Source organism: Lampris incognitus, chromosome 9 (assembly GCF_029633865.1).
Source record: "Lampris incognitus isolate fLamInc1 chromosome 9, fLamInc1.hap2, whole genome shotgun sequence".
NCBI classification, from domain to species: domain Eukaryota; kingdom Metazoa; phylum Chordata; class Actinopteri; order Lampriformes; family Lampridae; genus Lampris; species Lampris incognitus.
Genome location: NC_079219.1, coordinates 18,477,004 through 18,501,691, shown reverse-complemented (window position 1 = coordinate 18,501,691; position 24,688 = coordinate 18,477,004). Strand labels below are relative to the sequence as shown.

Below are 24,688 nucleotides of genomic sequence, written 5' to 3'. Positions count from 1 at the left end.
GTGCCCTTGCGGTTTCCAGACTTTCATCATAGTCAGCACATCGCTGTGGCCGATCTTCCTGTGTGGTGATGACAGGATGCCGCTGTGAGCACGTGTTTCGTTTTGACATTTGCATATGCGCGTATATGTGTGTTTATCACTAATATTTGTGCTTGTGTGTGGGCATGTCTGTGTGCGTCTGTGCTTTTGAAGATGCACCTGTACCGTCAAGTTTCAGCATAAGGTATGTATCTTTATACCAGCGGCCTTCTATTGAACCTTTTGAAACAAAACAATATGAGGTTTACTAAGTCAGTATGTTTACGATCAGGGCAGTGCGGTGGCCCAGTGGTTAACGCGGTCGTCTCACAGCAAGAAGGTTCTGGGTTCGAGCCCCTGGGGTAGTCCAACCCTGGGGGTCATCCCAGGTCATCCTCTGTGTGGAGTTTGCATGTTCTCCCCGTGTCTGTGTGGGTTTCCTGCTCCGGTTTTCTCCCACAGTCCAAAGACATGTAGGTCAGATGAATCGGCCGTACTAAATTGTCCCTAGGTGTGAATGTGTCGGCCCTGTGATGGACTGCTGGCCTGTCCAGGGTGTCTCCCCACCTGCTGCCCAATGACTCCTGGGATAGGCTCCAGCGTCCCGTGACCCCAGTTGGGATAAGCGGCTTGGATAATGAATGGATGGATGGACGGGTGTTTACGATATTAGACGGAATACTAATTCGTCTTGTTTGCCGATAGCAATCTTCTGACAGTCTCAAAATACACAGATAGAAAGAAGCGCGCACACACACACACACACACACTCCTCTCTGTCAGTGGTGTGGTAGTTGTGACCTCGTCTTTGATTTTACAACGGTTAGGGTTCCTGGACTTCGGGCCGTCATGGTAGCTTTTCCAAGCTCTCCGAGGAAGCGAAGCCTCTTGCAAAGTTTTGAACTCCTGAGTAATAACTCCGTCCAGAAGACGTCGGCATCCCCCTGCTGAGACATTAAAGGAGTAGCAAGACACAATTAAAGGCCGGCGTCCTGCCATTTCGTCGCAGGTGTTAAACTCGTGTCAACCTTTGAATCATATCTTGCAGTTCCCACCTTTTTTAGAAATGAAACAGAGTAGAGAAACAAAGATCTGCTTTGGCAGCTGCTCGGGGAAGGATTCCCATCCTACCCCTGGTCTCTGATGTACAAGGCCAGCTCCTCTGCTAAGTTTGTGTGTGTGTGTGTGTGTGTGTGTGTGTGTGTGTGTGTGTGTGTGTGTGTGTGTGTGTGTGTGTGTGTGTGTGTGTGTGTGTGTGTGTGTGTGTGTGTGTGTGTGTGTGTGTGTGTGTGTGTGTGTGTTCCTGACTTGTCCTAGTTTCAGGGACACATTTCAGACTGAAAACCAGAAGACCAGTTAATTGGGGATGGCTTGTCCGACTGGATACAGAAGCCAAGTCCCCAATTGGGAAAAGGCTGATTTTTGGGTCAGTGGTTAAGGTTAGGGTCAGTGGTTAAGGTTAGGGTAAGGGTTAAGGTGAGGTTCAATGGTTAAGGTTAGGGTAAGGGTTAAGGTGAGGGTCAGTGGTTAAGGTTAGGGTAAGGGTTAAGGTGAGGTTCAATGGTTAAGGTTAGGGTAAGGGTTAAGGTGAGGGTCAATGGTTAAGGTTAGGGTCAGTGGTTAGGGTTAGGGTCAGTGGTTAAGGTTAGGGTAAGAGTTGAGGTGAGGGTCAGTGGTTAAGGTTAGGGTAAGGGTTAAGGTGAGGGTCAGTGGTTAAGATTAGGGTCAATGGTTAAGGTTAGGGTCAGCGGTTGAGGTTAGGGTCAGTGGTTAAAGTTAAGGTAAGGGTTAAGGTTAGGGTCAATGGTTAAGGTTAGGGTAAGGGTAAGGGTTAAGGCGAGGGTCAGTGGTTAAGGTTAGGGTAAGAGTTGAGGTGAGGGTCAGTGGTTAAGGTTAGGGTAAGGGTAAGGGTTAAGGTGAGGGTCAGGGGTTAAGGTTAGGGTCAGTGGTTAAGGTTAGGGTCAGCGGTTGAGGTTAGGGTCAGTGCTTAAAGTTAAGGTAAGGGTTAAGGTTAGGGTCAGCGGTTGAGGTTAGGGTCAGTGCTTAAAGTTAAGGTAAGGGTTAAGGTTAGGGTCAGTGGTTAAGGTTAGGGTCAGTGGTTAAGGTTAGGGTAAGGGTTAAGGTAAGGCATGCAGTTCTGATGGTCAAGGTTAGGGTAAGGGTTAAGGTAAGGCATGCAGTTCTGATGGTTAAGGTTAGGGTAAGGGTAAGGGTTAAGGCGAGGGTCAGTGGTTAAGGTTAGGGTAAGAGTTGAGGTGAGGGTCAGCGGTTGAGGTTAGGGTCAGCGCTTAAAGTTAAGGTAAGGGTTAAGGTTAGGGTCAGTGGTTAAGGTTAGGGTCAGTGGTTAAGGTTAGGGTAAGGGTTAAGGTAAGGCATGCAGTTCTGATGGTCAAGGTTAGGGTAAGCGCAAGGGAATGAATGTATATCCACAAATGTGACCTAAATAAACGTGTGTGTGTGTGTGTGTGTGTGTGCGTGCGTGCGTGCGTGCGTGCGTGCGTGCGTGCGTGCGTGCGTGCGTGCGTGCGCGCATTTTAGGGAAATTAAGAAAAAGAAGGAAGGGAGTGAGAAATCTTTTTTTTCTTATATTTACAAAAATGAAGCAGGTTTTAGTTTAAATCTGACCGTTCCAAACCAGTTGAATCTCCATTCTTCCTGCCAAGTACAACTGACTCAGCATCTCTGGGATGTGAAAAGGGCTATTAGGGAAGCGTGCTTATGCACCAAATGGGATTTCTTTTTTTCTTTTTTCTTTTTTTGCCCTCCTCTTTTACAAATTCATGGCATGAATTAAGCCAAGCAGAAAAGGTTTCAAGTAGAAAGAGTTATTATTGTACTTTTACAGTTTGAAAAATTACAATTCTGCTGGGATTTGGACAACTTTGCATATCAAGTTTTACCATTTTATGGACCTTGTCTTGGGGGGGATGCACTCAACAAAGGGAACACATCTCAATTTCAATTTATTGATTATCTACAGGCATACATTCATTGATCAGTGTTGTACTGCGACAAACAAGTTTCAAATGTGGCTATTGATATGCACTCTTATGATAACATGAAACCTTATATGAAGTCTAGGATAAGAGAGGTTAGGTTGAAATTCCTTCTAGTCTGTTCTAACTGTAAATAGGAGTGAACGGGGAGTATTGATGTGTGCAAAATATTAAAAAAAAGGCATAAAAAAGAAAATGAAAGAAGTTGTTAATGGGTATCTGTGGCCTAACCTTGTGACTCAGTGGTCCTCATGTCCTCACCTGAATGCTGGCTCAGTTTCACTGTAAAATAATCCATCTGTCTGTGTACACCAAAATGCTGTCTAAATGTTCAAAATGTCTGCACTAGTGGAAGTAAAACAAATATTTATTTTGCTAGGGGAACAAAGTGGTTTCTGCTTATGAGGCAATCACTTGCACTGAACAGATACCTACAATAGTCTTTTTACATAAAATGTCCCTCGTATCTGTGTTTTTGAAAATTTAACCATTCAGTAATCAATTTATTTGTCATGACCAATTTGGTCATGATCATGAGTCACCAGTGTGGTGGCCAGTGATACAGAGAACTTGCAACAAAAAAAAAAACTCAGTGAGACGAGGATCCTTCAAAATAAGACTTTTATTGACGAATCAACAAAGTCTGAGTCAGGTCTGCAGAGTGACTGAAAATCAGACAAAAGCCTCCCTGTCTTTACACCATTTACAAACCTAGTGAACAATCTACTTGCGTCAGTCAATGTCCTGCTGTTAATCAGGGTCCTTGTTGAGCAGGACATGTTGGCGGAGCAGGAGCCTCTCTATCGATGCAAGGATGACGTTAGGATGTCTTCAGTCATCGCCCTTTGACAGTCTAATGGTTGTCTTGATATGCTACTACTATTGCTACTATTGTTTTCTGCATAATAATGGTTACGCTTACATAATGGAACGTCACTTATCATACTTTTGGGCATAAACAAGTTTATCTTCTACTGACGTTATATCCTGGTTATATGGCCTTATGCTACTTGCCACACTTGTTTGTCACTCTAGTCACATGAAATGATGGATACCCACATGTACCCTTACGTACTACCATATCAGCCATGATCATGTCAAGACAGGCACTGCTCTTCCCCTTTCTCCTCCTCCTCCTCTTCGTCTGCTTTTGGGGAACTCGCAGATGTAAAACATTGTCACATCACACTCGGTGTGTCCCCAGGTCCCTGTGCTGAGCAGCTCTACGCAGCTAGAGTTGGTTGGAGGAGATGTGCTAGGGATTATCTCCTCCCCGTGACTCCAAGCTGCAAAACCATGCAGCAGCGTGGAGTCTGCATACACATAGCCCCTTGCTCCATCCTGGGGACATTGAACAGGCGGAGATTAATGAAAGAGAGCGAGAGAGAGTGAGAGTAAGAGGTTGTTATGTTGAAGCATGAAGAAGAAAAAGTCTCCAAAAGGAAAATATTTCGTTTGTGTGTGTGTGTGTGTGTGTGTGTGTGTGTGTGTGTGTGTGTGTGTGTGTGTGTGTGTGTGTGTGTGTGTGTGTGTGTGTGTGTGTGTGTGTGTGAGTGTGTGTGTGTGTGTGTGTGTGTGTGTGTGTGTGTGTGTGTGTGTGTGTGTCTTCCTATAGTACATGCATTTCTGTCTTTAAAGTTTGCATGCCTTGCTGGATCTGCCTGGTTGATACATTCTGCTCTGTGACTTCTTCTGGCGCTTTCTCTTAAAATTGTTCAGCATTTCTGACAGTCACTTACTTTAAAAAAATGTTGGCTTGTGGGACTTCCCACAGACTCAAGATCATTTATTTACCACATGTGTTTTATACCCCAACTTACCATGTCTTTGCCCTGGGCCTGCAAACCAATGTAAACTCTAGTAAGCCCAGCATGGCTGATGTAGTCTGCTATGAGACGGTTGGTTCCTCTGGTCTTGGGCATGGCCAGGTTGCCTCCTCTCAGCTTACAGTTCATCAGAGCCTCTCTGAACCTCCTTGGTTCCTTCACCAACAGGTAGTACCGCTCCTCTGTCTCCCTCAATCCTAGGATCACTGGACAGGACAGGATTTGGCAGTTCTGTGAGAATTTACCTGAGGTCTCTTTAAAAAAAAAGGAAGCTGTATATGAAAAGTCAATTTTAAAGCAAACTGCATCAGACATTATTCATTTTGATAGATAAATATAGATAATTCAATGAAGAGAGTGAAGAAAATTCATAGGGCATCCACTTTTGGCCAGTAGTGTTTGCACAGTAGGGTGACTGTTCCTGATGTGATTTTAACCTGTCTCCAAGATAAGCTCGGTTCAATAACAGGACATGATGGAGAAACATTGAATAAGGTAAGATAGTGCTGACTTTACGTATGTAACACCTCTGCTCTTTCCCACAAACAAACATCACAAGAGAATGAGAATATTTATGTACTATTAAGGGTTACTTTAAAGGTACAGTCAGATTTTTTTAACTGACTGTCGTAACCACTATCGGCGGCTAGTAGGAATTGCAGCAATAACGGCGGCTTGCAAATAACACACTACTACTACTACTTTCAGCTAGGGGTCGCCACAGCGGATCATCCGTTTCCATTTCTTCCCGTCTTCCTGTCACACCAAGCCACCTGCATGTCCTCCCTCACCACATCCATAAACCTCCTCTTTGGCCTTCCTCGCTTCCTCTTCCATGGCAGCTCCATACTCAGCATCCTTCTCCGAATATACCCAGCATCTCTCCTCCACACATGTCCAAACCATCGCAAATATTACAATATATTAACCATATTCATGGCTGGAAGAATCTTTTAATACGATTCCAGACGTCCCTAAAGTGGATCATACCATTTCTTAACCTTGATGTTCGTGGAATGTCTCTGCCTTCCTCATTGCCGTGGCTCGCGCTCTCACTGAAGTTGATGCTCGCGTGCGTCGCGCAAGCTAATGGAGACGCCGCAGGTTAGTAACTAAGTAGCTAGCTATCTAGCTATTTTAATACACTTTACTTTCTTACTTTTAGTTTCTGAATTCGATCTTGTCAAGTTTGTATGGATGAACGCTAACGTTTGCTAGTTTCTAACTTTTGCCTTAATATCACAATTCAACTAACTGACGTTAGCTCGCTGAAGCTAACATTTGCCTTAGCCTAACGCTAGCTAACTCATGTTAGCTGATAGCGTACTGCTCCTTCATTTCCAGTATTGGCTAGATATCTAGCTAACTGAGCCCATGGCTTGGCATTACCAATGTAAAATGTCACAAATTATCTTATGTTAGCTAACATTGGTGCTTAGTCATGAGCAGTGAGATATGTTTTGACATCAATATAGAGCTAATTTCATTTTAATAGTCTTTTGTGTGGCTGTGGTGGTTTAGTTAGTCTTTTGCCTTTTTAATATTAACTTGTAATAGGCATTGTCTTTGTTTTCACCCAGGAAGGCAGGAGTTTTATATATATATAAAACATAATATTCAAATCCATGTGTGCCAAAGGCTGAGTAATTGTATTAGTTCAAATGTATGGCTACTTTATTGAACTGAGGTTAGATTTCATTCACAGAGTCAACATGAGCAAGAGGAGAGGAGATATCTGGTACTTTTTTTTGGTGTTAAGAAAAGAGTAAGTTGAAACTTGTTAGAATTAGGACTTAGAGATAATAATGCAGCCTGTATTTTCTGTGGTTGTCATGCAGGCTTAATACTGAGCAAGATAGTATGGGTGATGGTGGGTTTTGTATTTAAGGTAGCAGAGGGAGGTCAGAATGACAGTCAGCAGGAAGGTCAAGAGGACAGTTAGCAGCCAGGACCTAGTAAGAAAAAGGTGAGTTACAAGATGTATGCAATCATACCAAATATTTAGGCAAATGGTACTTTCAGAAACTGACAGGATGCACAACAATCGCTCCCTACTGTTCTCAACTAATATACTAGGACTTTTAACACTAGAACGACCGGGATTTCCATCCTACCTAAAACGACCATGGACGCCGGTTTTCAAATTCTATATTCTGTCAAGATAAATACCCAATTGAGATATTAATGTATTGCATATGTTAGTATGTCTGTTAGGAAACGACTGACATCAAAATTAACATTTTAACAACTATAATACCATTTTTAAACAATTTAAACTTCAGAGCGCACGGTCGAACTTGAATAGCAAAAGTGAAAATATTACCCGAAAACACACATTGCTAATCAAACAAATGTCACAAGGCCTATAAAACGTGAAATGTAAAAAAAGAACTGAAAATAAATATTGAAACAGCCCCAAACAACGACCAGAACTTAAAAACTAGTAGAATGACCGTCACAGTTTTTAAACTCTATATTCTGTCAAGATAAATACCCAGTTGAGATAATAATGCATTACATATGTTAGTAGTCTGTTGAGAAACTAAGTGACACCAAAATTGACATTTTAACAACTTTTAATGCTATTTTTCAAACAATTTAAAATGGCCGCTGTCCAAGGCCTGTAAATACTGCAATGCGTCGGTGGTAGTCATGGTGCTTCTGAAATGGCGTCTGTAACCAGACTTGTTGGCAATAATAAAAAATCAAGGCTAATTTTTTTTCTAGGGCAGAGCATGAAGTTCGTGAAGGAAATTATGCGACCAACACACGTCATAAATAGTGACATGAAGCGCACGATCATGCGCAAATTACGAGTGGTCATTTTGACCGCTCACTTTTTTTGTGCAATTGATCTAAAACTGATTTAAAATGCAAATATATGCAATTTTAGGGGAATTAAGGGAGCAGCAGGTCTGTATCTCCCCCCCTCCCCCCACAAAGTTATTACACTTTGAAAACCCAAAACGGTCATAATAACCTTGGTCGTTCTATAAAGAGTTGGCTACTGATAGTAAAGAATGATGATGTGGAATGTTGTTTTATTTTTTTCTATTATTTTCACAGTAAGAAAACAGCTGACAATTTTACATTACTGGGTAGTCTATGGCTTTAATGTTAGTCAGGCACAGGCCAAATGCCATATGGTAGTAACACATCTGCCTCTTTGACATGTTGATAGTGTCTTTGGTTCTGGTACAGCATTGTGTGAGTCTGTGTTTGAGCAGAAATTATGGTCTGCTGTTGCTGTGTGTGGGGGTCTGATTTGCTGGCAATTTTGCTCTGTTGCTCTGTTGTTGCTCTGTTGTTGGTGACCCCTGACTACAAAAGTTGTTGTATGGTATGTGCCCCATGAGCTGGTATAATGGATTTGATTTATCATTTACAGACTGCAGACATTATTTTAAACAAGCAAGATACTGTAAGGATGGTAAGACTTCAGGTCACGGAAGCACGCGCCTGCGCTATACTGATTTCCCTTTATGCTCTGGAGAAAAAGTTGAACCCCCCCATTGCCAATTTGCACTCTGCCAACAATGTTTACATATAACCTATCATGCAAGTTTGTATATATTTAATGACACTGCTGCTTGTGTGTGTTGCAGTAACGTGGCCATCTCGGCATCGGTTCTTAAGTCTTTACAGTTGCAAAGTTTTCACCCCCTCTCAAAAGTGGTAATTATATTTGTCTTGTAATTTTATTTGCTTGGTGTATTGTTTTCCAGAAGAAAATGGGTGTTGAAAGTCAGAAATTTCAGTGCCTGGTAAAGCGATTGTTCTGCAGTTGGTGTAGATGGACAACCCCTCCTTCCTGATACATGATGGTCATTGTTGGCTGTGATAAAGTCAGAATTTTATTGGTAGTATCTTTAACCGTGTGTCAGAAGAAGTTCTTGGGAGGTACAATTTTGATTACACTGATTCAGTCAAAGCTATAAAAACATTTTTTTGCATGTAATCACACTCTGGCATTTGGCTCAATAAAACCTTCTATATCTCTTGTTAATCTATGAGCTGTCTGCCATTTAAGCCTATCACATATTGTTTTACAGTGCCAGAGTTATGACCAAGAGTTTGAAAAACAGAATTAGATAGGAGGTACCTGCGTAGGCTCAGTGCATGTCATTATTGTTTTTGTGATAAAAGTGATTTTTTTTGTGTTCCCAATGCCAAGAGTCAGTAGACATAGACTTAACATTAATCCCATGCTATTCAGATCTTACCATTCTTTACGAATTTCACAGTGTTCTTCAGCTTGCCTACGTTGACGTCCAGCTCTCCAACCACCTTCCTGTACCTGCTGCAGTCACATGTGGTGCCTGATAGAGAACGCAAATAACAATGCAGGACGGCAGTATTTACTATCAATACTATTTAGTAAAGCGCCGACAAACCACCTTCCTATACTTGTCAAAATCACGTCACACCTGAGATATTCAATGTTTATAGACATATATGGATGTCTATATTACAATACATATTACTCTACAAGACCTTACAGTACACAGCTGCCTTGTTGTACCCATCAGATTAATGGGTAAATAGCCGTTCATGCATTTCAATTACATACTAGGCTTTGACTCTGGCTTAACATCACTGATACTGATGAGTGTTGGTCTTTCATATACAGATGTGTTCATTTTTCTGGAGGATAGTAGTGTGACATTGCGTGTTAAAGGTTCATGGAAACGCTGTTTATATTTGTTGTATCTGAGCTGCATACTTAATGACTATAGCACTCAACTGAACTGATGCACTTGGTTGATAGTGAATCCTCTCACCTGCTTTCCCTTTTAATCCAGTAGGTCCAGCCAAGCCTGAATCACCTTTTTCACCTACATGGAACAGATTATTTCTTAGTAAAACTCAGTGAAAATATTCACAACCCACTTGTAATTGATAGAAAAATAGAAAATTTAAATGTTGGCCCGTAAAACTTTTGGTTGTTCATAACTCCGTCTTCTTATGCAGTTATGTGATGTAGTAACAAAGGTGTGCTCCTAGATGGCAGCACTATACATGATAAAGAAAAATACACCCAGGGCCACTCGAGGTTATACTTGCACAGGCAAAGGACCTTATTTTAACCCAGCTAATCAAGATTTAATGCTTTTCTTTTTTTATCCAGAGAAAAAACATAAATAAACTGATAAAACTGTTATACCCAGATTTTAAAAAGTACATATGTATATATAAAGTCATGCCAGAATCTCTAGAGAGATATTCTAAAATTAATAAATCGGCCGTAACAGAGCAACTTGTCATCCTCCAACTGGCGGTTACAGATTTAGGGGAAGTGGGCTGCAGTACAAACATACCGTGAGGTTGTTTTTGTTTAAAGAAGGTTGAAATATTGTACCTGCATAGTGTGAACAGTATTGGTAATTTTGTCTGAGGTTGATGTGATGTACGTTTGTAATTTAGACATTCAGGCGTCACTGTCAGCCAGAGCAGCATACAAACAAGTGGCAGAAAAAGTCAGTATTTATAAAAAAAAGCATCATTATAAGTAGCAGTTGAAAAAGATCTTTCATTATCAGAAGTTATCAGAGAGAAATGCAAAATTGCAACTGACATAGCTGTCTAAAAGTTGACATATACTATGAAATTCAGACTCTTGGTTAGTTGTGTCTTAAGACTTGAGTTATTTTCATAGTGCCCTTACAGTAGCCCATTATTAAGCAAACCTCTGCCAGATGTTTAATGGGCATTTGAGGGACTTACTGGCAAAACGCACAATACAATACTGCAAATCAGACAGTTGTTTGCAGTTTTTCCACATGAACTCATTCATCAACCCTACTTCTATGGTCTATGATTTTATACTGTCCCTTCTGTCCAAGCCACATTAAACCTAACTGCTGATAATAATGACAATACATGCACACAGAATCAAAATAGAGAGAAGGGCATACGTGTGTCACAGTAATCCTCTTTACAACTCAGACGGAACAGAAGTTTGATGTACGAGGAAATGAACAGTGTACCTATGCGAGTAGATTAGACAATTAAAATGCCTGTTGGCTTGCACAAATAATGGGTTCGATTAGTACCTGTTTCCTCAACACCATGATCAAAACCTCTGTGGAAGAGAAACCAAGATTCAAGATTCCTTTGCCGTTTTTGTGTATGCAAGTACACAAAAACAAAATGTTGTTCCTTCCCAGTCCAAAACAGTGCAAAGAAGTAGACAGTATGTCTAGAATAGAATAAGAAAAGATAAACTGGAAGGAAAAACCAATCAGCGGCATTTGAGTTACAATAGATATAAATATCAGCATCCGAATAAATAGGTTCATGATTCTGACCGCCTGGGGGAACAAATGTATTCATTTAAAAAATAAATAATTATAAAACTACTCCCATGATCTGTTGGGTTGTTCAGGGTCTTGAGCGAAGAGATTTCATGGTAACAAAATGAAGTAAATCATCATCCCATGACATCACCAACTAACATTGTCTGACATGCTTAAAGTTTTATGGATATTCACTCTCTTCCCCACATATTTATCCTCTCGAATAAAATCAATCAGATGTTTGATACAGACACAGGGAGATAATTACACAATCGGGAATATGTTTTCCATTTGGTTTGCAATTTCTTGTGTCCTTTGAGGTAATCGCCTAAAGCACAAAACAAAAATATCCACAAAAAAAAACAAACAAAAAACTTGGGAAGTTTTTAGTTAACGACCGTTTTTAGTGGAATTTCCCTTGAAGCGCACCAATTCAAGAATACGTCAAGTTGATTTGTAGAGGAATGTCACTTCTGCTTATTCTAATTCTATGTTTGAATGGCAGCAGGGCAGCAGTCTCAGTTTAGGAGAGTGGGGGCAAACTTAATACGCTGATGGAAAAATTGTTTCTGTTCCAGGGAACATTTTGCTATTTACCTAAACAGACGTCCTATTGTCATTGCAATCACATTATATTTTAGGCATTCACAAAGTCTTTAGAGTCCTGCAAAAACCTCCTAATTCCCGCAGTGTCAGTTATGTTATTGGGTTTTTTTAACAGTCAAAAAAAGGAATTTTTATTTTACAGATAGGAAAGGCTTCATAGCCCTGGGACCAAAACAAACCACTGAAAAGTATTGTTGAAAATTATATGAATGTGAATGTGTATGTGTAAGTGTACCAAATTCCTCAGTGAGGCATAGTTAGGGCTGCCTGCAGTGCTGTTGGGTCCTGTCTGGGTCCCTAGCTGTGATGCAGGCACAATGTAGCAGGTGTTGCTAATTGTTCTTACTTGTTAACTTCTTACGAAATTAATGATGTATAGCTCATATATTGTACTTCAAGTTCAGATTGTGTAACAATCTCATTTATCGGGGCGTCCAGGTAGCATAGCGATCTATTCCGTTGCCTACCAACATGGGGATTGCTGGTTCGCATCCCTGTGTTATCTCGGGCTTGGTTGGGTGTCCCTATAGACACAGTTGTCTGTGGGTGGGAAGCCGGCTGTGGGTATGTGTCCTTTTTTTTTCTTTTCAATTTTCCCCCTTTTTCTCCCCAATTGTATCTGGCCAATTACCCCGCTCTTTTTGAGCTGTCCCAGTCGCTGCTCCACCCTCTCTCTGCCGATCCGGGGGGCGCCCTGACCAAACAGAAGGAGGCGCTTGTGCAGCGACCAGGATACATACCCACATCCGACTTCCCACCCGCAGACACGGCCAAATGTGTCTGTAGTGATGCCCGACCAAGCTGGAGGTAACACAGGGATTCGACCTGGCGATCCCGTGTTGGTAGGCAATGGAATAGACCGCTACGCTACCTGGGCACCCTGTGGGTATGTGTCCTGGTTGCTGCACTAGCACCTCCTCTGGTTGGTTGGGGCGCCTGTTCGGGGGGGGGGGGGACTGGGAGGAAAAGCGTGATCCTCCTACGTGCTAAGTCCCCCTGGTGAAACTCTTCACTGTCAGATGAAAAGAAGTGGCTGACGACTGACTCCACATGTGATTAGGAGAGGGGGTGGAGCAGCGACTGGGGCGGCTCACAGAGCGGAGTGATTGGCCAGGTACAATTGGGGAGAAAAAGGGGGGGGGATCGGAACAATCTCATTCATCAATCGTTCGTACTTACAAATTTGTCCTCACCCACCCATGGGATTTTTTTAGCCCTGAAGTTTGTTTCAGAGACCAGTGTTGAGCCTGGATAAACCCTGAGTTTGCACACCAACTGGCTAACATTGATGTCTTTGGAAGCCTGGGTGATTGCTTGTTGCAAGATGTTAAGGGGAAGGAATTATAGATAACCATCATGCTTTGCTTGTGACTATCAGATAATCTTGAGAACTAAAAAAAAAAATACCATGGGTGGTTAAGAACAAATTTGTACGAACAGTTGATGAATGAGGCCCATTATCGCACAATTTGTGTATTACATTTGTAGATATTATGTTAATTCTGACGGCACTAAGTAAGCTAGTTAGCTAGCTAGACCACATGTTGAGCTGAGCCATGCAGCATCTCCACAAGGCCGGATGCTTTTCTCTGGCTGTACCATTCGTGCTAGCTTATAGGACCCATATATAGTTATTGAGTTTTCTTTGTAACATTGACCACACAATTCATTTGCATTGTCAAGTACATTGTTCATTTGTATTGAAGAGAATCATTCTTAATACTGTGTTGGTAATTACTCATAGTGACTTGCATACAGTGACTGTATGTTCATTGACAGCATACTTAATATGTGTGATCATGCTATTGGCTGTATATTTAATTTCTATTCTGTTGTTACACTTCTATTGCAGAAACCATATCGTAAGCTCAACCTCAGTAAACAGTTGAATGGCATATTTTGCATCCATGTCATCATTGCTTCTCATCGGAGCCCCCAGGGTGAAATAGGCATACATTAGACCGGCACCTACCCTAAACAATTCAGTATAGTTTGTGCATGTGTATGTGTGTGTGTATGTGCATGTGTGTGTGTGTGTGTGTGTGTGTGTGTGTGTGTGTGTGTGTGTGTGTGTGTATGGCAAGTCAGTCACATTGAAAGTCAAACCTTCTCACTCTTGAAATTCTTCTTTTTTGAAAGTCCCAAGTTTTATGCCGGGAAATGATAAGAATACTTTTTCCACATGGTGAACTCCCTGGTTTTATTACTGAATGTTATAATTTTACATGTTTCACAAAACAGTCATGATAATGAAAACAGATATTGCTTTTGTTTACTTTAAATTCAATGAACATGAGGAGTACGCTGGAGAGTGAGTTAGTGAGTGAGACAAAGCCATAGACGCACAAATAAGGTATGCTGTTGAGTATTGTGGTACCTGTGTCGCCAGTGGGCCCCATCTTCCCTGTGTGGCCCACCTCACCTTTAAATCCAATCTCTCCTGGGGCTCCTGGAAAGAGAGAGAAGGAGAATAGAGGGGATTGAGCAAAGTGTGAGGCATGGCAATGGAGAGAAGGAGAGGACCACATCAAGTCTTGAAAGATGTCCTCCTGGAGTAATGTTAAAGTGTGAATTTTGTCTTTCGCTGCAAAAAGTCTTTTAGTTAGGTACTACGACTATCTTTTTTGTGTGATTATTTCATTTTTTTTTATATTATGACAATAACAATGGAGTCTCCCCAACTTAATGGAGTGTTTTTCCCCCACTGGCCCCAAGACTTTCTTCCAACCAGTTTTTTTCACATTATTGTTGTTTACTGTTTTGTGCCAGAAAATAAAGTCAGGGGGAAAAAATGAGGATTTATTTTGGATTCCAGTGAATGTAGCTTTTATTGAGAGACTGAGGTTCAAAGAGAGACGGCGAGGTCGTGCGTACTGTTGCATGAATCCCGCTGCACATATTTTGGCACATGGTACGAAGGACCGCGTTCTAAATGTTATCCTCAAAACTTGATCAAAAATGTAATAATTTCATTTTTGGTTCATAATTACGAAAGGAAGATCTGTCTCTCCCAAATCATCTTTAGGTTGTTTTGGAGGAACTTATTTTGCCTGTGTTAGTGTTGTATAAGGGGAAGAACTGAACGGGGAGGTTGAAAGGGATACTGAGGAGATGAGTGAGACTGCGGGCTAATGTTACAGAGGGAGAGGGAACGAGAAGGAAGAATATGAATGAGTGTGTGTGTATGGGAAAACTGCAGAGAGAGACGGCTGTTTGCCAGGATCTGAATGTGTATTTCCTGAGGAAACCATTCTGCTCAAAATGGATGGCATTTGAAATAATAAGTGATGCGCTGGATAGCCCAATAGCTATTAGAGGGATTTGAGGTGCACACACATAGACACAGATACCCATAGACACACACAGGCACGCACAGCAAATTATGATGATTCCCCTCCAACGTTTCATACTGTCTCACGAGTTCTGTGCTTGTTTTTGAGAAGTGTCACTGAAAGGCCTGAGGTCCGTGTGAAGTCGCAGAGATTCTGCATATCTCCAGCACGAATGGGGGATTTCAGTAATTACGGCTGTAATTCTGAAATTCATCATCTTTGTTGACTGTAACGTACTATGGCAATACATGGAAAATGCATTGGTGGTTTATCCGTCCAGTCACGATCCAAATGAAATGGTGTCGCCGGTGCGGGTGTGTTAGCATGCTCCTCAGTGCCAAACAATAAAAAAAAAAGGGCGTTGGGTGTTAGTTATTGATGCAGAAGCACCGGCTGGTAAAAGTCCTCTACAAGCTTGGTCGACCATGCCTGCATGTTAGCCGCAACAAGTTCACGTCTTCTTTAATTTCCCTTCTACTCGCCTTCTTCTTTTGGATTTAACTGCTGTGGTGAAGACGTAAAAAACAATGCACGGCATATTGCATTGTTTTACCCACCAGTAACCATAAGCATCAATTATTACAAAAAGTGTGCATCGCTTGGATGTTTGTGGATTTGCAGTTGTCTCAAATATGCCGGAGACAGACAGTATCAAAAGGAACATTTGTTTGCATGCAGATCCTCGGGATTGTACCAGAATCAGAACCTTTTCTTGCATTACATGCCCTGGGAATTTTACTTGTCTTTACAATTGTCGGTACAATTAAGAGTGCAAGAAAAATACTGCCTTAAAATAAGCATTAAGTTGTAGCATTGAGTTGGAATTTTAGTGTGATTTGCCACTTGAATGGCTGAAATGCGGCACTGATAAATTAATATTTTGACAAACCGGACCCCGCGAACATGAGAACATGCTTGCTTTTGGTATTTGTTATGTCTTGTGTGAAGGAATGACGTGTGTGGGATAAGGCTAATTTTGTTGACTGGAATCATATGAAGAAAAACAGTAGGGGTCACTTTAACATGATTTTTCTCAAGCGCACTTCTCTCGCTGCCGAGTCCAACAGACTCCCTCTCCCTCGCTGTGCTTTCCCCCCGGAGCTATAAGACATGATTAATGAGTGTTTTCTTTTTCTTTTTTCTTTTACTAGTATACATATAGCTGCCAGTTGAACCGTTTATCTAAACTTCCAGATAACACTCCCCTCTATTACCATACTTTCCCCTTTGTAATGGCTAACCACTCTAACCGGTGTAACGTCTGGATTCTCCAGCTGCCGCAGGATAAATGGGGGTAAAAGCACAATTCAAAATTTTACACTCTTATCAGGGATTTCCAAACAAATATTTAACAGGTATTGAAGAATTTCGATAAGACCCGACACCTATCTGCAGTGCGCGCTACAGCCTTAAATGTAAAGATAGTGTACAGCTGAGGTAATTCCCTCTAAAAAATGCTGGAACGGACTGTTAACATGACATCTCTGTGGAAACAGATGGTGCAGAGTTGAGTACAACTGCAGGGATTAAAGAGGAGGGGGGTGGGGGGTATATAAATCATAACTCTTCAGCTCAGAAATCAAATTTGAACCAAAGTATTGCAAAATATAAAGCGTACACTCGACCCCGGACAGATGCAACAATTTCAGCTGTGCTTGACAAGAATCAGTTTTTACTCACCTACTAGCGCCGATTATGGTGAGAACAACACAAGGACAATTTCAACAAAGGAAAAAAAAAATCAAATCTAGGACAGCTATTTGTCGACACTTGCTGTGAGCAAGACGGTGCTCATCAGACCTCTGGAAGTACCACTAAGAGTCAAGTATATTTCTTTTTTTAAAAGGATATTCCTAAAATAAACGGCCGCTTGACATTTCCTGTAAATGAGGCTAAATTAAGACACGTATGTCATCCTGTGAGGCTGCTGACATAATTCGGTGAGAACACATCATAGGAACCTGTGTTCATTCCTACTGTAAACATACGCACAGCAAACCATAATGATTGGGTTCACCCTTCTGTTGAAAAGATGCCTCTAAGTTGAAAAGTTGAAAAAGCAGATGCCGAGGTTTATTTTTCATTTTTTTTTCTTCTCTCTCTTCTCACTCTTTCCTTTTTTTTTTTTGGAAATGACAAACAATCCTAGCATTTATCTCTCATACGCTGATGAGAGACGTGTGTGTGTTTCTGGAAACAGGGCATGTGTGGGGTGGGTGTGCGCACCATCTGTGTGATAATGGGTAGGTGTATTTGTGTGTGTGTGTGCGTGCGCGCGCGTGCGCATACACGCGCATGTGTATATTAGGAGACCTCTGTGAAGAGTAAACTAAATATCTGCCCAGAGCAATAGGGCCGCCTAGAACTAACGCCTGCCTGCCCTCCTGCCTTGTGTGTGTGTGCGTGTGTGTGTGTGTGTGCGTGTGTGCAGGTGGGCATGCATGTAAAAGTAACCGTGTAAATGTGTGCATTCTTGTGTCCGTATGCGTGCATGCCTTTGTGTGTATGTGTGCAGGTTTATGCACACATAAAGGCAGGCCTTTGGGTGTGTGCATACCATCTGTATTAGAACGAGTGTGCACGTGTCGGCCTATATGCGTGTAAACGTGGGCGTGCGTGTCCACACGAAGTTACGCGTGTGCGTGGGCGCGCGCGGCGAGCATGCGTGTGCACATCTGTGTATATTATATGCCTGGTTTGTCGGCCAGCCAGTCTACCAGCTCAGTTGGAACACATATGGTAAGGCAGGACGCCGCTGCTTTCCTCAGCAGCAATTAACACGTCTGCTTCCTCCACAGAAACACAGCAGTGCAAGGGCTGTCTGTCTGCGAGCAGAGCAGGCCTCTCATATTCACCACCCAGAAAATTAAAACTAGCTGTCTAAAGCCGACGGAAAGCAAATCTCAATGCCTGTAGAGGGGAAAATCACGCCCAGCCGTCCAAGTCGGGACATTATTAACACAGGAGACTCTTCAGATCAGACAGGACGGTTTGTTTATGCTAAATGAATAGCTGAGATGATGTATGTAGTCACGTTTGAAAAGCAAGACTTTCTGTGTTGCCACATAAAGTCCCGCCGGATGCTCTATCCTTTCTGTTTTTGCTGCCTCCACTTCTTTCTAACCTCTCTGCTGAAACTTCTGAAACCGTGATCCGAACGGTTTGCTCCGTCATCCTCATCATGTTGATTACTTTTGAATTTAGATAGGAAGCAAACCTGACCAGAGCCGAAGTAAGCTTCGTTTCAATCTGAGATTTTTGCCACCCTAAAACTTGGACAAACCTCCTTTTTTATTCCTTTTCTTTCTTTCTTTCTTTTTTTTTCTTGAGCCCTCCATGAAACTTTTATAGCAGATTAATATCCTTCCTAGTCACCATCATCTACTGGTGGTTTTGATTTCAAAAGATAACTTAATGACTAATATAAGTGAAAGTAGACGGTGGACTATGTATTTCAGGGGCTAAGAAGGGATAACTAGAGAATTACTGACTGACAATTGGAAAGGTGTCTCAATGAATATAACAAAAACATCACACCTGGAGGTCCTGGGGGTCCAGACTTGCCCAATCTCCCCTGATCTCCCTCTTGTCCAACCTCCCCTTGGTCTCCTGTAGGGGAAGAAGATGCATTACATATGAGCCTGTGTGAGATATGGGAGCGTGTAGGGACGTACTATATGTAGCACCAAAAAAAAAAGTATATATTTATATATATATGTATGTATGTATGTATGTATGTATGTATGTGTGTGTGTGTGTGTGTGTGTGTGTGTGTGTGTGTGTGTGTGTGTAGGCCGGGTTTATGCTCTGTGAACATTTTCAAATGACAACTGACAACTGATTGATTCAGTATTGCTTTTAATTAACTATTTTATTCTTTTCTTGTTACATATTTTCTTGTTCTTATGTCTTCCTTTACTTTATTTCTACCTCATATATCCTATTTATCATTACCTGTTGGTGCTATTTGTTACCTCTTTTGTTTGTTCTTTATTTGGTTGCTTGGTTTTATCGCCCAGTATGTATTAGCACTTGTTTGAATTTGCCTGTTTTTATTTATTCTCATTTCTGTGCTTATAAAGCACGTTGAGCTCCATCCCCTGTATAAATAAAGTTTTAATATTATTGTTAAATGGGTTTCCTCCCACAATCCAAAGATGTGTAGGTCAGGTGAATCGGCCATACTAAATTCTCCCCGGGTGTGAATGTGAGTGTGTCGGCCCTATGATGGACTGGCGGCCGGTCCAGGGTGTCTCCCCGCCTGCTGCCAATAACTGCTAGGATAGGCTGCAGCATCCCCGTGACCCTGAGAGCAGGATAAGCGGTTTGGATAATGGATGGATGGATATTACTATTAAGCCAAACTGTGTAATGTACTGTGCTGTAACCATATTGAGGTACTCACAGGTCCACAGTTCAGTAGGGCTATGGTATCGCAATATCAATTTTAAACCAATACAGATTAGGTACTGGCCAATATTTCCTGGCTGGTGGAGTCTTCATCTTTGCAACGAGGCCTTGTGACAAGGTCTCGACAACCCTGCTGCTTCTGAAGGAGTCCTCCGCCATAAAAACTGTGTACATGTATTGGACTGTTGAAAGTCTATTGGAACCGCATTCACAATTATTTTAAATCCCAGAGAATAAATTTAGTGACGATGGTGAGAGCAATTAAATATTTATGTGCTATGCCTGCCCTGATTTCACATGTCTGGCTCTGTCGATGAAGAGATGGACAACTGTGTATAAGCACCAAGCGATTTATGTGCGGCACATGCGTACATAGTTTGAGCTGGATGGAGGCAGAAAACATGGTTGCGCATAACAAAACTTTGAAACCCAAAGCAATTTACAGCTAGTATAAAACTACTTTGAATGGTTCACAGTCTTGTTTATGGACTTTGGAGTGATTTTAAATAGTTCAATGACAAACAAGCTACTGCAAATTCTAACAATGCAGCCTTAATATTTCTGGACCCATGCAGCATTGTAATTGGCCAGACATTGTTTGGTACATATATATATATGTGTGTGTGTGTGTGTGTATATAACTTTGTTAAAAGAAACACTGAACGGGGTAGGGAACGCGCTCAACAAATAAGGAGCAAAATAATCCAGTTAGTCAAGGAAATTCTTTATCTGCATTGTGATGCAGCCTTAATGTTCCTGAACCCATGCAGCATTGTAATTGCCAGACACATTGTTGTTTAGTGTTTCATATATATATATATATATATATATATATATATATATATATATATATATATATATATATATTAGTAGCTGATGAGTGCGCGATGCACGAAACAGGCTTGTACTGCTATGTATTAAAACTTTTTTTCCTCCGACCAAGTCGGAGGTGACACGTGGATTCGTACTGGCGATCCCTGTGTTGGTAGGCAACAGAATAGACCACCAAGCCATCCGGATGCCCTTGCAGAGTAATTCTTAAGGCGTATACACACACAAACACATACACAGGGGTAATGGTCAATAGTGTCTGGGATGAGTCTTGTTTAAATAATCTGCTCAGTTCAGTAGCAGCTGTGCAAATACACACAGTCATAGTGGGACCAACGCTGTCTCACATAGACAATGAAGAAGCTCACATGCCCTTGTTTTTCAGTGTGTAATGTGTGTTTGTGTCTGTATGTGTGTGTGTTTGTGTATACAGTATGTGATGTCACCACTGAGTCTAATCCCTGTGTTCCCACTCGAGTTTAACTGCGAGGGAAAGTCATATTTCTCGGAGAGAGCATTACAACAACACAATACAATTTAGAAGAGGAGGAGGGAAGACTAGAGACCTGGCAAGACTAAAGAATACAACACAACAGGATTTTGTTGTAAGAGGAGTGCTGTGAAATAGTCTTAGTCATGGCCGGCTTTGGGGGCGGGCCAAACCGAGCTGTGCTCGCTCATTTGGAGTCCTTGCCCGCTGATGGCGACCCCACTCACATTTAAACCTTTTTGTGATCGATGTCAATTTTTTTTTTTGATTATGCCCCCCCCCCAATTTTAATGTCCAATTACCCCACTCTTCCAAGCCATCCCAGTCGCTTCCACACCCCCTCTGCCGATCCGGGGAAGGCTGCAGAAACATGCCTCCTCTGATACACGTGGAGTCGCCAGCTGCTTCTTTTCACCTGACAGTAAGGAGTTCCACCAGGGGGATGTAGCACGTGGGAGGATCACGCGATTCCCCCCCAGTTCCCCCTCCTCCCAACCAACCAGAGGAGGCGCTAGTGCAGCAACCAGGACACATTCCCACATCCGGCTTCTCGCCTGCAGACACGGCCAATTGTGTCTGTAGGGGCGCCCAACTAAGCTGGAGGTTCCATGGGGATTCGAACCGGCGATCTCCATGTTGGTAAGCAATGGAATAGACCACTACACTACCCGGATGCCCCAATGATGTAATTTTTGACCTCTTACAGCATCGCGTCACTTGAGTTGAGTTTTGAATTAAATTGGTGGGTGGAATTAACTGACAGTGTACACTGAAAAAGGGGAGAGGTGGGGGTTGTACAAGTTACAAAAATGCATTTTGTGTAGAATTCTTTTAACTTTGATGGATGTAAAATCTAAACATTTCAGTCATTTTAAGGATGAATGAAGTTGTGTTTTGTTTGGAAACTCCGCCCCCTTTGAACGGCGAAAACTTGTGCAGTGGTATATTGTAAAGGTATCAGTGGTTACTACTCACCATTGCTGTTGCCTGAAGAACATGTGCATCAACATGCGCCCCAACAGCATTTGTAAATGTGAGCAGCTTTTATAAGCTTTTTGCTTTGCCGGCAGCCATACCAATATGTACCCTGGCTCTGCCAGGGTACATGTTGTGCCTGGGACCAACTCCAGTTCATCTTGCCATGCCTCAGTCAGGGGCACAGGCAGGAGTATTAACCCTAACATGCATGTCTTTTTGACGGTGGGGGAAGCCAGTGCACCCAGAGGAAACCCACCGCAGACACGGAGCATGCAAACTCCACACAGAAGACGACCTGGGATGACCCCCAAGGTTGAACAACCCCAGGGTTCGAACCCAGGAGCTTCTGCTGTGAAGCGACAGCGTTAACCACTGGGCCACTGTGCCGCCCATTAACATTGAATTAACATTAACATGAATGAACATTAGAAATTATTAAGAAAAAAAAAAGCCTGTCTCAACCAGCACACCAGCGTCCTTGTTCTCCGTGGCACCACTGCTTCCACCAGTCTGTGAGTCCTCCACCTCTCTTGACGCTACAACGTCTCTGAATCTGCAACCAGCAACATGCCCCCCCGAGAGTGTAATAATGCCGGCGCGGCAGCGCCACAACCTGCAACACCGGCCTTCTCGAGCTCAGCTTCATCAACAGCTGCTTGCATTTGCTGCTAACCAGATCGGACCAGTGCAAGCATATCCGTAGTGATCAGTAGGCCCGGATGACCTCGGTGATAACATGCCCTTCCAGCTTAACGATTTCAGGGAAGTAATGGACTTTTGCAACTGCATGGTACCACAACAGACCCTGACTGGAATATTCAATTAAACCAACTCAGCCTTTTGTTTTCCATGCCACAAATTTTGCACGGGGGGGGGGTTGCTGGAGCCTATTATTATTATTATTATTATTATTATTATGTTATCAACAACAGTAGTAATAATAACATAATTATAAAACATTTTTTCATTTACGAAAACATGCAAGTGGTGTGTAGTGCGGCAGTATGCATGCAGTGGTACTGTTGTTGCTATTGTCTTGTACTGTTGCTATTGTATTGTATTGTATTTTGCAGTTGCCGTGGTGATTTTGTGTGCCCCCTCAGATAATCAAATGCCCGTCCCATTAATTTGCTCTAGCGCTGGGTCTGTTCTTAGTTCACAGTAATAAAGGCAACCGAGATGACTCTTTCCACCGTATCTTATTAAGTATGTCTGCACTTTTACTTTGCATGTATCAATAAAAGATGTAAATTTAGCATAAAAAAAAAATAAAACGGCATGATGGAGAATGTAGCATTTGTCTTGAGGCATATATGAAAGCCATATTTCCTACTAGTGTACATGGCACTAGAAAAACAAATTGAGCTAACCATGTAGTTTATTAGGTCTGTCTGTTCTCTCCACATGGTTATTGCAGTCTGAATCAGCAGGGAGGCCTTTTGGGGAACAAGCTACTGGATGTCATAAAACAGAAGGAACACTGAGGGAGGCATTCCCTCCAAAAGACTACGGGGAAGCAGACTGCTAACTAATAAACTACAGGACATTACATGCTTGGTTCCTATTTCATCCATTCTCTAAACTTTGCAACACATTAAGGCTGGTTTGTCTGTGGGATTTTCCATCTGAAGTGTTTTTGCCGTTAACGTTCGCTGAGGCTATAAAGCGTGTAAGGGTCAAAGTCACATCATCAAGGTTACTGTAACAACAAAGCATCGCTACACAATCACTTTAAATCAGTCAAAATGAGGTTTCCACTCATGGACAGACCTGAAATACCTGTCCTATTTTAGCCGGCTAAAATAGGACTGGATTATATATATATGTAATCCAGTGAGTCAAGTAAATTCTTATATATATACTATATAATTGAGAAACACTCAATGGTAGGTACAATTCCAGACAAACCAACTGACTGTTCTCAATCAAAGACCAGTGGGCATTATTTATGAAACAATACTTTTTTTTTTTGATCCCCCCCCCCTTTTCCCCCAATTGTATCCGGCCAATTACCCCACTCTTCCGAGCCGTCCCGGTCGCTGCTCTGATCCAGGGAGGGCTGCAGACTACCACATGCCTCCTCCGATACATGTGGAGTCGCCAGCCACTTGTTTTCAACTGACCGTGAGGAGTTTTGCCAGGGGGACGTAGCGCATGGGAGGATCACGCTATTCCTCCCAGTCCCCCCCCCCCGAACATGTGCCCCAACTGACCAGAGGGGGCGCTAGTGCAGTGACCAGTACGCATACCCACATCCGGCCTCCCACCCGCAGACACGGCCAATTGTGTCTGTAGCTGGTGATCTCCGTGTTGGTAGGCAACGGAATAGACCGCCACACCACCCGGACGCCCTAACAATATATCTTTTGATAACTTTTTAATCCCTGCTTCCCAACTTTTTTGAATACACTGCATTGGATGTTTTTTTCTAACACTGCACATTGAGCCATTGTATTTTACACTGGTTGTTGCTGTAAACACTAACTTTAAAACACACTCACATGCATGTCGGTTACACATGCAGACATTCAGAATTTACTCAAACCTTACCTTTCGATCCAGGTAAGATGGTATTTGTGCACATATCTGTAGAAGAGCAAAGGTAATGGAACAGAGCTGGAAACAGAGAAAGTACCAGCAGTTTTCTATTGAATCCCCCTTCCATCATCTCCTGAGCACATGTGGTCCAATAGACCAAGAGGGACTGTAGCTGTAGTGGCCAAAGTTAATTTATTGTCACCAACAAAGGTCCCCGAGTCTTGCCCGTCTAATTCTCCAAAGGTCCCCGAGTCTTGCCTTGGTTTTAGTTGGTCTTGGTTGTGGACACTAGTTAGAGCTAGCCAGATCCACCAAAACAGTCACTAAATCTGCATAAAGTTGCTGTTCAGTAGTAGTGTAGAAATCC

At 42.3% G+C, this 24,688-nt stretch overlaps 1 protein-coding gene across 1 annotated transcript; it reads right to left on the bottom strand.

The window, feature by feature from the left end:
* Positions 1 to 3,629: 3,629 nt before the first annotated feature.
* colec10 (collectin sub-family member 10 (C-type lectin)) lies at positions 3,630 to 24,448 on the bottom strand. Its single transcript, XM_056286933.1, has 7 exons — positions 24,334 to 24,448; positions 18,612 to 18,683; positions 14,120 to 14,191; positions 9,622 to 9,675; positions 9,064 to 9,159; positions 4,835 to 5,046; positions 3,630 to 4,355 (listed from the first exon to the last, which is right to left on the bottom strand). The coding sequence occupies exons 1-7, from the start codon at positions 24,446 to 24,448 to the stop codon at positions 4,107 to 4,109; spliced, it is 870 nt and encodes a 289-aa protein (XP_056142908.1). The 3' UTR covers positions 3,630 to 4,106.
* Between the last annotated feature and the right edge of the window lie 240 nt (positions 24,449 to 24,688).

What these genes read in the sequence shown, in the direction of transcription:
- colec10 (XM_056286933.1), bottom strand. Translation starts at nt 24,448, where the DNA reads ATGGAAGGGGGATTCAATAGAAAACTGCTGGTACTTTCTCTGTTTCCA. An exon ending in CATCTTACCTGGATCGAAAG is followed by an intron (nt 18,684 to 24,333) that starts GTAAGGTTTGAG and finishes CTTCCCCTACAG; the next exon opens with GAGACCAAGGGGAGGTTGGA. An exon ending in TGTGAAATTCGTAAAGAATG is followed by an intron (nt 5,047 to 9,063) that starts GTAAGATCTGAA and finishes TGTCCTGTCCAG; the next exon opens with TGATCCTAGGATTGAGGGAG.